Source organism: Rhinopithecus bieti, unplaced genomic scaffold (genome assembly GCF_001698545.2).
Source record: "Rhinopithecus bieti isolate Rb0 unplaced genomic scaffold, ASM169854v2 scaffold_34943, whole genome shotgun sequence".
Classification (NCBI taxonomy): domain Eukaryota; kingdom Metazoa; phylum Chordata; class Mammalia; order Primates; family Cercopithecidae; genus Rhinopithecus; species Rhinopithecus bieti.
Window position 1 is genome coordinate 675,552 of NW_016815584.1, and position 12,959 is coordinate 688,510.

Consider the following 12,959-nt stretch of genomic DNA (forward strand, 5'->3'; position numbering starts at 1 on the left):
ATAAAAGGTAGGCCAAGCGTAGAATTTGAATTTTTTTACTGTTAGGCCAGAGCCCAATATTGGATATATTAGTTGTAATTTTTCTGAAGTAGTGGAGATGTGTATTGATGGAAGCATAACAAAAGGATACTGAAGTTTATTTTGGCAGATTTCTTGCTTTTTCTCACCCTTCTCCCACCAAAAGAATACATTTTAAAAAATAGGTGTAGGTTCAGTAAGATTTAGTCTGAGCTTGGTTCTTGAGGGATTAAAGAACTAGTTTCTAGCCCCCCTGCTTCACAGCTGGATTTTATTTAGGCCATTTAACTACAAGCAAGTTGAAATTGTAGTGTCTTTATTTCTATAGGCTGGCTCTTCCCAAGGGGCCTCTTCTGGGCTCTCTGTAGTTAAAGTTCTAAGTGCCAGTGAAGTGGCAGCTTTGTCATCACCAGCAAGCTCTGCTCCTCATTCGGGGGGAAAGACAGGAATGGAGGAAAACCGCAGATTGGAACACCAGAAGAAACAAGAGAAAGCAAATCGGATTGTAGCGGAGGCCATTGCGAGGGCCCGTGCCCGCGGTGAGCAGAACATACCTCGAGTCTTAAATGAGGATGAGTTGCCCAGCGTTCGGCCAGAGGAGGAAGGTGAGAAGAAACGCAGGAAGAAGAGTGCTGGGGAGAGGCTGAAAGAGGAAAAGCCAAAGAAGAACAAAACATCTGGTACCTCCAAAACAAAGGGCAAGAGTAAGCTAAAGTGAGTACTCTTTGCCGTTTTGATGGGACATTTGAGGGCAGAGCACTCATTTCTAAAATGGGTTGAGGAACTTATATGTATTTACTAGCTACCTAGTTCAAGATGATCTATTATAGAAAATAATAAGGCCTTTCTTTTTTCTGTCCTAATGCTTACAGGATTTGTTAAATGGAAAATTGAAATTAGCATATTTTAAGAGGAAAACACGAAGGCACAGGAAAGATTGTCACTGTGTTGGGAGTTACCTTTAAAAGCTGTGACTCTGCATTCATATATTTGTCCTGATTTTGTATTACTGTACTGTGAAAGAGATTTCTCACTACCTCCTACCACCCACATCAGTAAAAAGAGACCTACTGGAGGCATAGCTGTCCTGTTCTTGCATCTCATCTGTGAATTGGAGATTTCAGCATCTACCATTAACTTTAAGCCGTGTTGACAGAAAAGTGATGGCTTGCCACATAATCTTGTCATAATTGAGTGTCCTGTCTTTCCCTTCCATGTCTTGTATCTTCTCCTCTCTTATTAGCTTTTACTCTCTGGGATTCTTCAGGCTTTGGGGTGCAAATATAATAATGCTTTATATTTGTACTGGATTTTTCAGCTTTTAAAAGACAGTTTTATATTTCTTATTTGAGCCTCAGTAACTGTCAGGACAGGTATTATCTCTCTAATATTTACAAATAATGAAACTAATGCTCTTGTAGTGACACAAGTGGAACTGCATCTTAATCTGGTATTTATTCTTCTATCTTGTGCTACCTTCCTTCAGATATTTGTGAACACAGTAATAACAAGGATTTGTCAAATATGGTGTGAGGGTCAGTCAGTGGTTTATAAATCCTAATATCTTCCTTTTTTTCAAACACCCTATTTAGTAGCTGTGTGTCCTATTGACTGTCTGGAAGTTTTGTATGTGATGGTTTAGATTAATTACGTTTTTTTACCGCTAAATTTTCTTTGCCTTCACTGAAAATGAATTTGTTTTTTTCCTTTTTAGCACCATCACTCCTGTAGTGGGTAAGAAGAGAAAACGTAATACCTCATCTGATAATTCAGATGTGGAAGTCATGCCTGCACAGTCACCTCGAGAAGATGAAGAAAGCAGCATTCAGGTAAAAGGATCCCAAAAGAATTTAGTAGAAAAAAAACCATGTTTAATTATGGCTAACCAAACCAAGAAGATATTGAGAGATTATAAGTCTATACACATTTTTTTGTTTTTCTAAACTGGACGTAGGCCTAAAAGGTCAATGGACCTGGTCAATGTCTTTTTTTTCTGTTGTTGTTGTTGTTGTTGTTGTTTTTCTTCTTGAGACAGAGTCTTGTTCTGTCGTCCAGGTCTGGAGTGCAGTGGCACGATCTCAGCTTACTTCAACCTCTGCCTCCCGGTTTCAACCTCTGCCTTCCTGCCGTAGCCTCCCGAGTAACTGGAATTATAGGCATGCACCACCATGCCCAGCTAATTTTTGTATTTTTTTAGTAGAGACCAGGTTTCACCGTGTTAGCCAAGCTGGTCTCGAACTCCTGACCTCAAGTGATCTGCCTGCCTTGGCCTCTCACTGGTCAGTGTCTTTAAATTATTTTTTTAGGCAAAGAGCATATTACTATAAAAATAGCGATACTTGCCCGGACGTAGTGGCTCACACCACTCACTCCCAGCACTTTGGGAGGCCGAGGCAGGTGGATCACCTGAGGTCAGGAGTTGGAGACCAGCCTGGTCAACCAGGTGAAACCCCATCTCTACTAAAAATACAAAAATTAGCCGGGTGTGGTGGTGGGTGCCTATAATCCCAGCTACTCGGGAGGCTAAGGCAGGAGAATCACTTGAACCTGGGAGGTGGAGGTTGCAGTGAGCCGAGATTGTGCCATTGCACTCCAGCCTGGGCAACAGAGCGAGTCTCTGTGTCAAAGAAAAAAAGCAATACTCATTTTCTCAAATTCCAGTGTTTCAAATACTAAGCAAATCATATGAAATCATGCTGCATGATTGCCCTTCTGGCTGGGTCAGAACTTGACTCTCTCTTCGAACTCTCCAAGAATCCCTTTGGCTTACCTTTTCTACACTTCAGGATTCTGACTCTGTGAACTAGGGTAGCTAGGGACAAAGTTTCTTCCTATGTTTTGAAGATGAGAGACGTTGGAAGAGACCAAAAGAAACTAGACCAGAAGTGTAGGCTTCCATCTCTGATTTGTTGCCTTATGGCAGATTCATGCAGTTGTCCTACCTCAGCCTCCTGAGTAGCTGGGATTACAGATGTGCACCACCATGCCCAGCTAATTTTTGTAATTTTTAGTAGAGACAGGGTTTCGCCATGTTGGTCAGGCTGGTGTTCAACTCCTGGCCTCAAGGGATCCACCTGCCTCAGCCTCCAAAGTGCTGGGATTACAGGCAGGAGCCACTGCACCTGGCTACATTTCTTTTATGAAAATAAAGTACCCAATCCTGGGTACTCTGTTATAGCAACACAAAATGGACGTGATTTGTTAAAACAACTTGTTTTTTAAGTAAAGGTTAAATAAGGATTAGAGGATTATGCAAATAGAGTAATAAAGTATTTGTTAAACAAAAACAATGAAGGAACTTTTTAATAATACAAAATACACAGAGATTACTAAAATTTAGAAAGTGGTCTGTTAGTTTGCTAGGACCACTATAACAAAATACCACAGACTAGGTGTCTTAAACTATGGACATTTCTTTTCTTTTTGTTTGTTTCTTTGTGTCTGTTTTTTTTTTGAGACAGGGTCTCGTTCTGTCACCCAGGCTAAAATGCAGTGGCGCAATCTCTGCTCACTGCAACCTCCACCTCCCAGGTTCAAGTGATTCTCCTGCCTCAGCCTCCTGAGTAGCTGGGATCGTAGGTGTGTGCCACCACGCCCAGCTAATTTTTGTATTTTTAGTAGAGATGGAGTTTCACCGTGTTGGCCAGGCTGGCCTCAATCTCTTGACCTCAGGTGATTCACTTGCCTTGTCCTCCCAAAGTGCTAGGATTACAGGTGTGAGCCACTGTGCTCGGTGTGGACATTTATTTCCTTATAGTTCTGGAGGCTAGAAATCCAAGATCAAATGGTCTGCAAGTTTGTTTTCTCCTGAGGGTTTTCTTGGCTTGCAGAAGGCCACCTTCTCATTGTGTCTTCACGTGGTCCTTCCTCTATTTGTACACATCCCTGGTGTCTTTTTGTGTATCCAGATTTCTTCCTTCTGTAAGGACACTAGTCAGATTGGATTAGGGCTCATGCTGGTGGCCTTATTTTAACTTAGAAATAGGCCTTATTTTAACTTAGACCGTTTGAAAGCCCTGTATTTCCAATTTCTCTAATACATTCGCATTCTGAGGTACTGGGGGTTAGCGGCTTCAACATGTGGATTTGGTGGGGGGATACAATTCAGTCTATGACAAGTGAGAATGATAATATTGGCAGTGAAGTTAAGGAGCAGACACTTAGACACAGTTGATGGGAATGGTAATTGGGACAACCTTTTTGGCAAGTTGGTGTTTCAATATATAGACAAATTTAGAATGTTAATTTCATTTCACTCAATGATTCTGCACCTAGGAAATTACCTTATGAATATGTTCTCAAAAGAATGCAGTGATATATGTATTGTAGCAATATTTGCAATAGCAAAAATGTCAAAAAAATTAGATGTCCATTGGTGGAGAAATAGTTAAGTAAAATTGACAATATTCATGCAGTAGAATACTAGATGGTAGTTAAAAACAGTGAACTAGGTTGGGATGTGCTAATAAGGAAGACTTATTATTAATGAAAAAAGGCGTATGTAGTATCTCTTTTTAATGTTTAAAGTATGTATGTGTGTCTGTGTGTACATATATGTATATGCATCAATTTTTTTCTGGAAGGATATACAAGAAATGGATAAGAATATGTATCTTTGAAGAGAAGGGTTGAATGGTAAGTGGGTCATGATTATTGTACTTTAATTTTTTATCCTTTGGCCCTGTGTGAAATTTTTTTAACTTGACTATTTGCTATTTTATTTTTCAGTTTAAAAATACATATATGAGGCCAGGTGCGGTGGCTTATGCCTGTAATCCCAGCACTTTGGGAGGCCAAGCAGGCAGATCCCCTGAGGTTGGGAGTTTGAGTCCAGCCTGACCAACATGGAGAAACCCTGTCTCTGCTAAAAATACAAAATTTGCTGGGCATGGTGGCACATGCCTGTAATCCCAGCTACTCTGGAGGCTGAGGGAGGAGAATCGCTTGAACCCAGGAGGCAGAGGTTGCAGTGAGCTGAGATCATGCCATTGCGCTCCAGCCTGGGCAACAAGAGCAAAACTCCATTTCAAAAAAAAAAAAAAAGTGTGTGAGAAAAATTACAACAGTGCAATAAAGTAAACACTGTGAAAAGTTTCCTAGAACCCAGCCTCACAGTCTCCCAGTTCTCCCCAGAGGTAGCCTCTGTTACCAGTTTCTTGTATATCCTTCTGGAAATATTTCTTTCTTTCATGAACACTCTACTTCTACTTCCACTAAATATTAGTATTCCATGCCTACTCTTCTCTACTGTGTATTTTCCCTAATGATATGTCTTGGAGGTTGTTCTTTAGTGGAAAAGACAGATCTACCCATTCTCCTCCTCTACTTTCTTTTAGGAAAATTTTCAGACATACACAAAAGGAGATTTTTAATGAAGTCCCATGTTCCCATTCTCCCACTTTATTATTTATCAACAGATGACTCACTTCCCACTGTCCTTACTTCCACTCTAGTCCTGCCCGCCTTTTAGATTATTTTATTTTTTCAGACAGGGCCCAACTTTGGCCCTATGGCGAACGAAAGTGGCTTTTATTTCCTCTCTTGTGGGAGGAGGGGGAAGGGAGCTTTCCCAGAAACATCAACCTAAAGAAGGGGTGGCTGCACCCCCAGAGCTCAGGGCTCAGGGCTAGAGGAGCCGATCATTGGATTATTTGGAAGGAAGGGCTCGTTCTTGTCCACTTCCTGGCACTCCTGGCACTCTGCTGCAGGGTGTACTATTTGGGGTCACTCCCCTTGGGGCAGCAGCTCCTGCATCAGCAGAGGCACTAGGTCACTAGGAGATAATCTGCTAGTTTTCACAAAGAGGAGGGGGCAGGTGCCCTGAGAGGGAGAGAAAGCTGGGGTGGCTGACCCCATGTCCCACGCTTGCCCAGTGTGAAACTTTCATAAGGCCTGGGTGGTGTGATCCCTCCCAGGAAGGCCCGGAGGGGCCCATAGGCAATGCACGATCTGATGGCTGGTCCTTTAAATGTCCATCTCAAATAGCGATTCTTCATGGCCCGCCCACTTATCGTCTGGGCTATTGCACAGGTGGCTCTGGCTGGCTTCCTTTGGGAGCTCATCACTGGCAGGGCTGGTGACCCCAGGAATGGTGGACAGATCCCTCGGGGGTATTTTGGTCATGGGTGAGTTCCAGCGCTCCAGGAATTTCTAGTTGTAGATGATCCTGGTGCCTCCCGGGGTGGTGCTGAAGAGTGTGCCGCTGGGGGTTTGTGCTGTAGCTGCATGCCTTTGCCCAGCACTACCCAGCGAGTGGCAGGGATGGCCCGGCTCTGGGTCTGGCTGCAGCTGCCGTCCCCGGACATGATCTCCAGTGCACAGCACCCAGGATTTTTTTCTTTATTTTTATTTTTTGGAGACAGAGTCTCTCTCTCGCCCAGGCTGGAGTGCAGTGGCACGATATTGGCTCACTGCAACCGCCGCCTCCCGGGTTCAAGCAATTCTCCTGCCTCAGCCTCCGGAGTAGCTGAGACTACAGGCACATGCTGCCACGCCCAGGTAATTTTTTGTATTTTTAGTAGAGACAGGGTTTCACCATGTTGCTCAGGGTGGTCTCGAACTTCTGAGCTCAGGCAATCCACCCGCCTCGGCCTCCCAAAGTGCTAGGATTACAGGCATGAGCCACCACTCCCGGCCCACCCTGGATTATTTTAAAGCAAATCTAAGAACTTGTTTAAAGTATTTCCTAAATTTTTGTTTAAAAAAGGTCATTTTAAGAATACTATATGATGGATGTGATAAAAATCCAGTCATCCAGAAATATATAAAGTAAAAAGTAGAAAATATCTTCTAGAAATACTCTCTAGAAATAATTTAGTTTATATATCCTCCCAGACTTTTTTAAAGGAAGTAGAATATACATATCATAAAATATGCACAAATTTTATTTGTATAGTTTTGACAAATTTATCCAAGTCACTTCACCAAGTGAAGAAAATGTTTCCATCATCACCGCAGTAAGTTCCCCTGTACTCGCTTTTAGTCAGTTCAGTTCCTCACTCCAGGGCATAGGCAACTAACTGCTGTTCTTTGCTCTCTCTTACCGTAGATTAACTTAGTCTATTTTTTTAACTTTATTTATTTATTTATTTATTTATTTATTTATTTTTTGAGACACAGTCTCCCTCTGTTGCCCAGGCTGGACTGGAGTGCAGTGGCGCCATCTCGGCTCACTGCAAGCTCCACCTCCCAGGTTCATGCCATTCTCCTGCCTCAGCCTCCCGAGTAGCTGTGACTACAGGCACGTGCTACCATGCTCAGCTCATTTTTTAAAATTTTTAGTGAGACAGGGTTTCACCGTGTTACCCAGGATGGTCTCGATCTCCTGACCTCATAATCCGCCCGCCTTGGCCTCCCAAAGTGCTAGGATTACAGGTGTGAGCCACCGTGTCCAGCTATTTTATTTATTTTTTGAGACAGGGTCTCACTCTCACCCAGGCTGGAGTGCAGTGGTGTGATCTCGGCTCACTGCAGCCTCCACCTCCTGCACTCAGGTGATCCTTGTGCCTCAGCCTCCCAAGTAGCTGAGATTACAGGTGTGCGCCTCCATGTCCAGCTCATTTTTTTGTATTTTTAGTAGAGTCAGTGTTTCACCATGTTGGGCAGGCTGGTCTCGAACTCCTGACCTCAAATGATCTGCCCGCCTTGGCCTTTCAAAGTGCTGGGATTACAGGTGTGATCCACCATGCCTGGCCTTGAACTTTAAGTAGTATCATGCAGAATGTACTTTTGGGTCTCACTTCTTTCAGCATAGTTTTTTGCTGTTCTTTTTCTTCTGCCCACACATCGGTGAGAAAAGCATAATGTTTTCGATAATTCATCCATGCTAAATAAATGAGTAGTTTATTTTTTTCTTCAGTAATATTTGACTTTATGAATATACAAACATGACTTTGTAGGACTCTGTAAGTTTTCCAAAGTGATTATGTCATTTTATACTTCACCAGTAGAGTTCCAGTTGATATACATCTTTAACATTTGGTATTATCAATCTACCCCATTCTTTTTTATTTATATATATACGTACATATGTGTGTGTGTGTGTACGTGTGTGTATATATATATGTATATATACACCTTTTTTTTTTTTTTTTTTTGAGACGGAGTCTCGCTCTGTTGCCTCGGCTGGAGTGCAGTGGCGCAATCTCGGCTCACTGCAAGCTCCACCTCCTGGCTTCATGCCGTTCTCCTGCTTCAGCCTCCCGAGTCGCTGGGACTACAGGCGCCCACCACCACACCTGACTAATTTTTTGTATTTTTAGTAGAGACGGGGTTTCACTGTGTTAGCCAGGATGGTCTTGATCTTCTGACCTTGTGATCTGCCAGCCTTGGCCTCCCAAAGTGCTGGGATTACAGGCGTGAGCCACTGCATCTAGCTATTTTTATATTTTTTATAAAATAGAGACAGGGTCTCACTATCTTGCCCAGGCTGGTCTTGAACTCCTGGGCTCGAGTGATCCTCCCACCTCAGTCTCCCAGAGTGCTAGGATTACACGTGTGAGCCACTGCATCCAGCCTGCACTCTTTTTTAATAGTTCTATAGTATGATTCAGTTTTAAGGCTATAGCATAATTTATTGAACCAGTCCCCTGTTGATGGGCCTTCAGGTTTTTTCTGGTCTCCTACTCCCACAAGTAATGCTCTAGAGATTTGTGCACATATGCAAATTTAGAAGATAGTATCTTTGAGGTGGAATTGATAGGTCAAAGGGTGTTGCCAAATTTTTCTCCATGAAAGTCGTGCCTATGTGTACTCTTACCAAAAGTGTATGAATTGTTATTTAAAAATATTTTGATCAAATTTGCTGATTTTGCCAGTCTCTTGGGTGAAACAAAATATAAAATTTTAAATATAAAATTATATTTGTATTGGTATAAAATTAATTTTATACTAATCAGGTTTGCTCACTGCAACCTCCACCCCCTGGGTTCAAGCAATTCTCCTGCCTCAGCCTCCTGAGTAGCTGGGACTACAGGCATCTGCCACCATGCCCATTGATTTTTGTATTTTTAACAGAGACGAGGTTTCACCATGTTGGCCAGGCTCGTCTCAAACTCCTGACCTCAGGTGATTCACCCGCCTCGGCCTCCCAAAGTGCTAGGATTACAGGGGTGAGCCACCACTCCCAGCCAATTTAGTTTTGTAGATAATTAATCTTTGTGTTTTCATAAATGGGATCTTTTATTATATTTTCTGGTTGATTATATCTATACATAGAAATAATTTTTAAAAATTAGTTTTATACAAATCAAGTTTACTAGTTTCAGTAGTTCTTTCATTTGATTCTTTGAGGATTTCCAGAGAGAGAATCATAATTGAAAAATAATTTTATCTCTTCTTTTTTCCCTTTTTTTTTTTTTTTTTTTTTTTTTTTGAGACAGAGTCTTGGTCTGTCACCCAGGCTGGAGTGCAGGGTTGCGATCTTGGCTCACCACAACCTCCACCTCCTGGGTTCAAGCAATTCTCCTGCCTCAGTCTCCTGAGTAGCTGGGATTACAGGCATGTGCCACCACACCCGGCTAATTTTGTATTTTTATTAGAGATGGGGTTTCTCAATGTTGATCAGGCCGGTCTCAAACTCCCAACCTCAGGTGATCCGCCTGCCTCGGCCTCCCAGAGTGCTGGTTTTACAGGCATGAGCCACCACACCAGGCCTTCTTCCCAGTTTTTTATCATGAGCTGGAAGTATTACTTAAATTACTTAATTAGAAAATGTTTAATACAGCCACTTGAAAGAATAAGGTAAATCTAAAATGTATATGGAAAACATTTCCAGGAAATATCATTAAGTAAAAAAGTAAGTGGCAGAACAGTACATACAGTGGATTCTGTTTATTAAACCAAAAAAACCTTTAGAACTAAGACAAAAAAGCAAAAAATGGAAAGAAAATATTCTTGCACCTTTGCACTTCCGGATTGCTTCTAGTGTGAGTTGTATTGCACCCTGCAGCCTGAGAATCCAGTTTTAATTTCCCAGAGCTTCTTGCCACTAGTGGACAGGTTTTTCTCAGTGGATTCTCGGCCTTTCATAACGCAGTTAAGCAAATTAATATATGATCCATACATAGAATAAATCACATTGTTTGACAAATAATCTCCTTATCATCTTTTGGTTTGATTTTTCATGAAAATTTTGGAGTAAAATCTAAGTATATGACCACCAGCAAATAATTTTAAAAGACTTCTCCGTGAGAGACCTAACCAGTCACTCTAACTACTTTGTGCTCTACAGAAGAGACGCTCAAACCGCCAAGTTAAGCGAAAAAAATATACAGAGGACCTGGATATAAAGATCACAGATGATGAAGAAGAAGAAGAGGTCGATGTAACTGGTCCCATAAAACCTGAGCCTATCCTCCCTGAACCAGTGCAAGAACCAGATGGCGAGACTTTGCCTTCCATGCAGTTCTTTGTGGTAAGCTGTAAACTCAAGTAATTTCAGAGGATTGCCTTGCTGATCACAATCATCTGTTGACTGACTGCATCTTTTGCTGCAGGAGAATCCCAGTGAAGAAGATGCAGCCATTGTAGACAAAGTGCTTTCTATGCGGATTGTGAAGAAGGAGGTGAAGGCTTTTTAATTTTTTTTTTTTTTAATAGACAGATTCTCACTATGTTACCCAGGCTAAAGTGCAGTGGCTATTCATAGATATGATCATAGCGTACTGTGAACATCTGGGCTTTAGCTATTTTTCTGCCTCAGCCTCCTGAGTATCTGGGACTACCATTGTGCACCACTGCGCCTGGCTCTTCTCTATCTTAATATTAACCCGTAATGCTATGTTCACAGGCTTTATTTAATGAGCACCTTTGGATGTCAGATATATTGCTAGGGTCTAGTTGTGAGAGATCATGAAGGAAAGTTAGCTAGAAAACAGGAACTGCTTTACTGGTGCTTCTTTTATTTATCTGTTTAGAGTGGGTAAAGGCTTACTTTTTCCAGCTATCAGGCCTCTATTATTGAAGTACCAGACTGGTTCCTTAATCTCTGAGTTATTAATATATTCAGGGATTATTGGTGTGAAGTTCTGCAATGTGTGGTTAAAATTAAAAAGTTCATTATTTTACCAATAAGGGACTAGTAACTAATTTATTTCTTTTTTCTTAGCTTCCTTCTGGACAATATACTGAAGCAGAAGAATTCTTTGTCAAGTACAAGAACTAGTACGTTATCTGTGCAAAAAGCTTGTCACCCCAAATTCCACAGGGTGGTAAAAAGTTCTCCTGGGTATCCTGGGTGGGAATGTGTCCCTTTTTTATAGTCTTGTAGCCAGATTGCTATTTTTAATGGGGAAAAATGGCTATTCAGAGAGAAATTCAGGAATTGACATGACTCTTATTATTTCCTTGTAGGTAAGTGGAGTGAGGGTGGTTCCTGATAAAATGTCTTGTGATTCTCTTTACCTTAGTTTAGCACTAAGATCTTGCTACTCAAAATATGGTCTTCTGTGGATCAGCAGAATTAGCATTACTTGGGTGCTTTTTAGAAATGTGGACTTTCAAGCACTGTGGTTTGTATACAAATTAGAGTTTCAGAAGCACTGACCTAAGAGACTCTTTCCCAATTTAAGCCTATATTTGTTATGTCTGATTCCGACTAATCCCAAAATTTCAGATAGTAGCCTGCCACCTTCTTTTACTTGCACCATGACTGGATTTTTCCATCCCCCTTAGCTCCTATCTGCATTGTGAATGGGCTACTATCTCCCAACTAGAGAAGGATAAGAGGATCCATCAAAAATTAAAGCGCTTCAAAACCAAAATGGCTCAGATGAGACACTTCTTCCATGAGGTAATTAGGAAGAGGTATTGCCTGTCATTTCTTTCATAGAAGCACAAATTACTGGGGTTGTCAGCCTTAGATGATTCTTCAAAATACTTGTAATTGGTTTGTATATATGGGTGTAAACTTTTAATTTTGGTCATTGACTTTCTTAGGTTTAAATATGGTTCATTTATTAGTTATAGGGTATTTTGAAATTGACTTCCTCAATGCACATGAAGTATTTTCAAAACTGATGATACATTGACTGCTGGTCCACTTGAGGCATTCTTCCTCTAATGTCTATCTTTAGCTATTGATGGTTTCTGTAGACCTGTTACTAAGAGAGAACATTTATTTTCTCAAATTTCTAATCCAGTGTGATTAGAAATAGGGATAAAAGAGCTTTAATTTCCAATATCCAAGTTTACTGATAAACACTGGAGCAAGATGAGTGAAGAAATATGTCTGTTATATTTGCAGTGTTCCTCCTTGATAAGAGTAGTTTTGGTTGTATGTTGCAAGTAGAAGAAAAAGTGGAATGGATGAACAAGTGAAAGAGATGAAGGAATGGAAATAGCATGTGTTTAAACCCTTGAAAAAGTTTAGGTATGGCGCTGGGTGCAGTGCCTCACGCCCGTAATCCCAGCACTTCAGGAGGCCAAGGCAGGCAGATCACTTGAGGTCAAGAGTTTGAGACTAGCATGGCCAACACAGTGAAACCCCATCTCTACTAAAAATATAAAAATTAGCTGGGCGTAGTGGCAGGCGCCTGTAATCCCAGCTACTCGGGAGGCTGAAGCAGGAGAATCACTTGAACCTAGGAGGTTCAAGTGGAGGTTGCAGTGAGCCAAGATTGCACTACTGCACTCCAGCCTGGGCAACAGAATAAGGCTTTACCTCAAAAAAATAAAAAATAAATAAAAAATAAATTTAGGTATAAAGCAGAGTAGAAAAATCATTGCAGGAGATGTAGAATCAAAGGAGGTCTTATTTTAAAATTTGAAATGTGGAGCATATACGTGTATTTATGGCAATGACTCAGAGGGATTCCTAAGAATACAAGAAGCAATGGACACCAGAGCATATATGGAGAGAATGACCTCTGTTAGAAAGAGACACTCGGCCGGGCGCGGTGGCTCAAGCCTGTAATCCCAGCACTTTGGGAGGCCGAGACGGG

General features: G+C 41.4%; 1 protein-coding gene and 1 pseudogene across 1 annotated transcript in view; one reads left to right on the forward strand and one right to left on the reverse strand.

Moving 5' to 3' along the window:
* Positions 1 to 12,959, forward strand: part of CHD8 (chromodomain helicase DNA binding protein 8) — a 53,189-nt gene that overhangs the window by 9,597 nt on the left and 30,633 nt on the right. Inside the window, exons 5-10 of the mRNA XM_017853418.1 lie at positions 347 to 732; positions 1,733 to 1,847; positions 10,250 to 10,432; positions 10,515 to 10,583; positions 11,126 to 11,181; positions 11,692 to 11,809. Of these exons, the coding sequence (XP_017708907.1) occupies positions 347 to 732; positions 1,733 to 1,847; positions 10,250 to 10,432; positions 10,515 to 10,583; positions 11,126 to 11,181; positions 11,692 to 11,809 (927 nt within the window). The remainder of the gene's footprint in view (positions 1 to 346; positions 733 to 1,732; positions 1,848 to 10,249; positions 10,433 to 10,514; positions 10,584 to 11,125; positions 11,182 to 11,691; positions 11,810 to 12,959) is intronic.
* Positions 5,670 to 6,384, reverse strand: LOC108516154 (eukaryotic translation initiation factor 4E-binding protein 1 pseudogene; annotated as a pseudogene).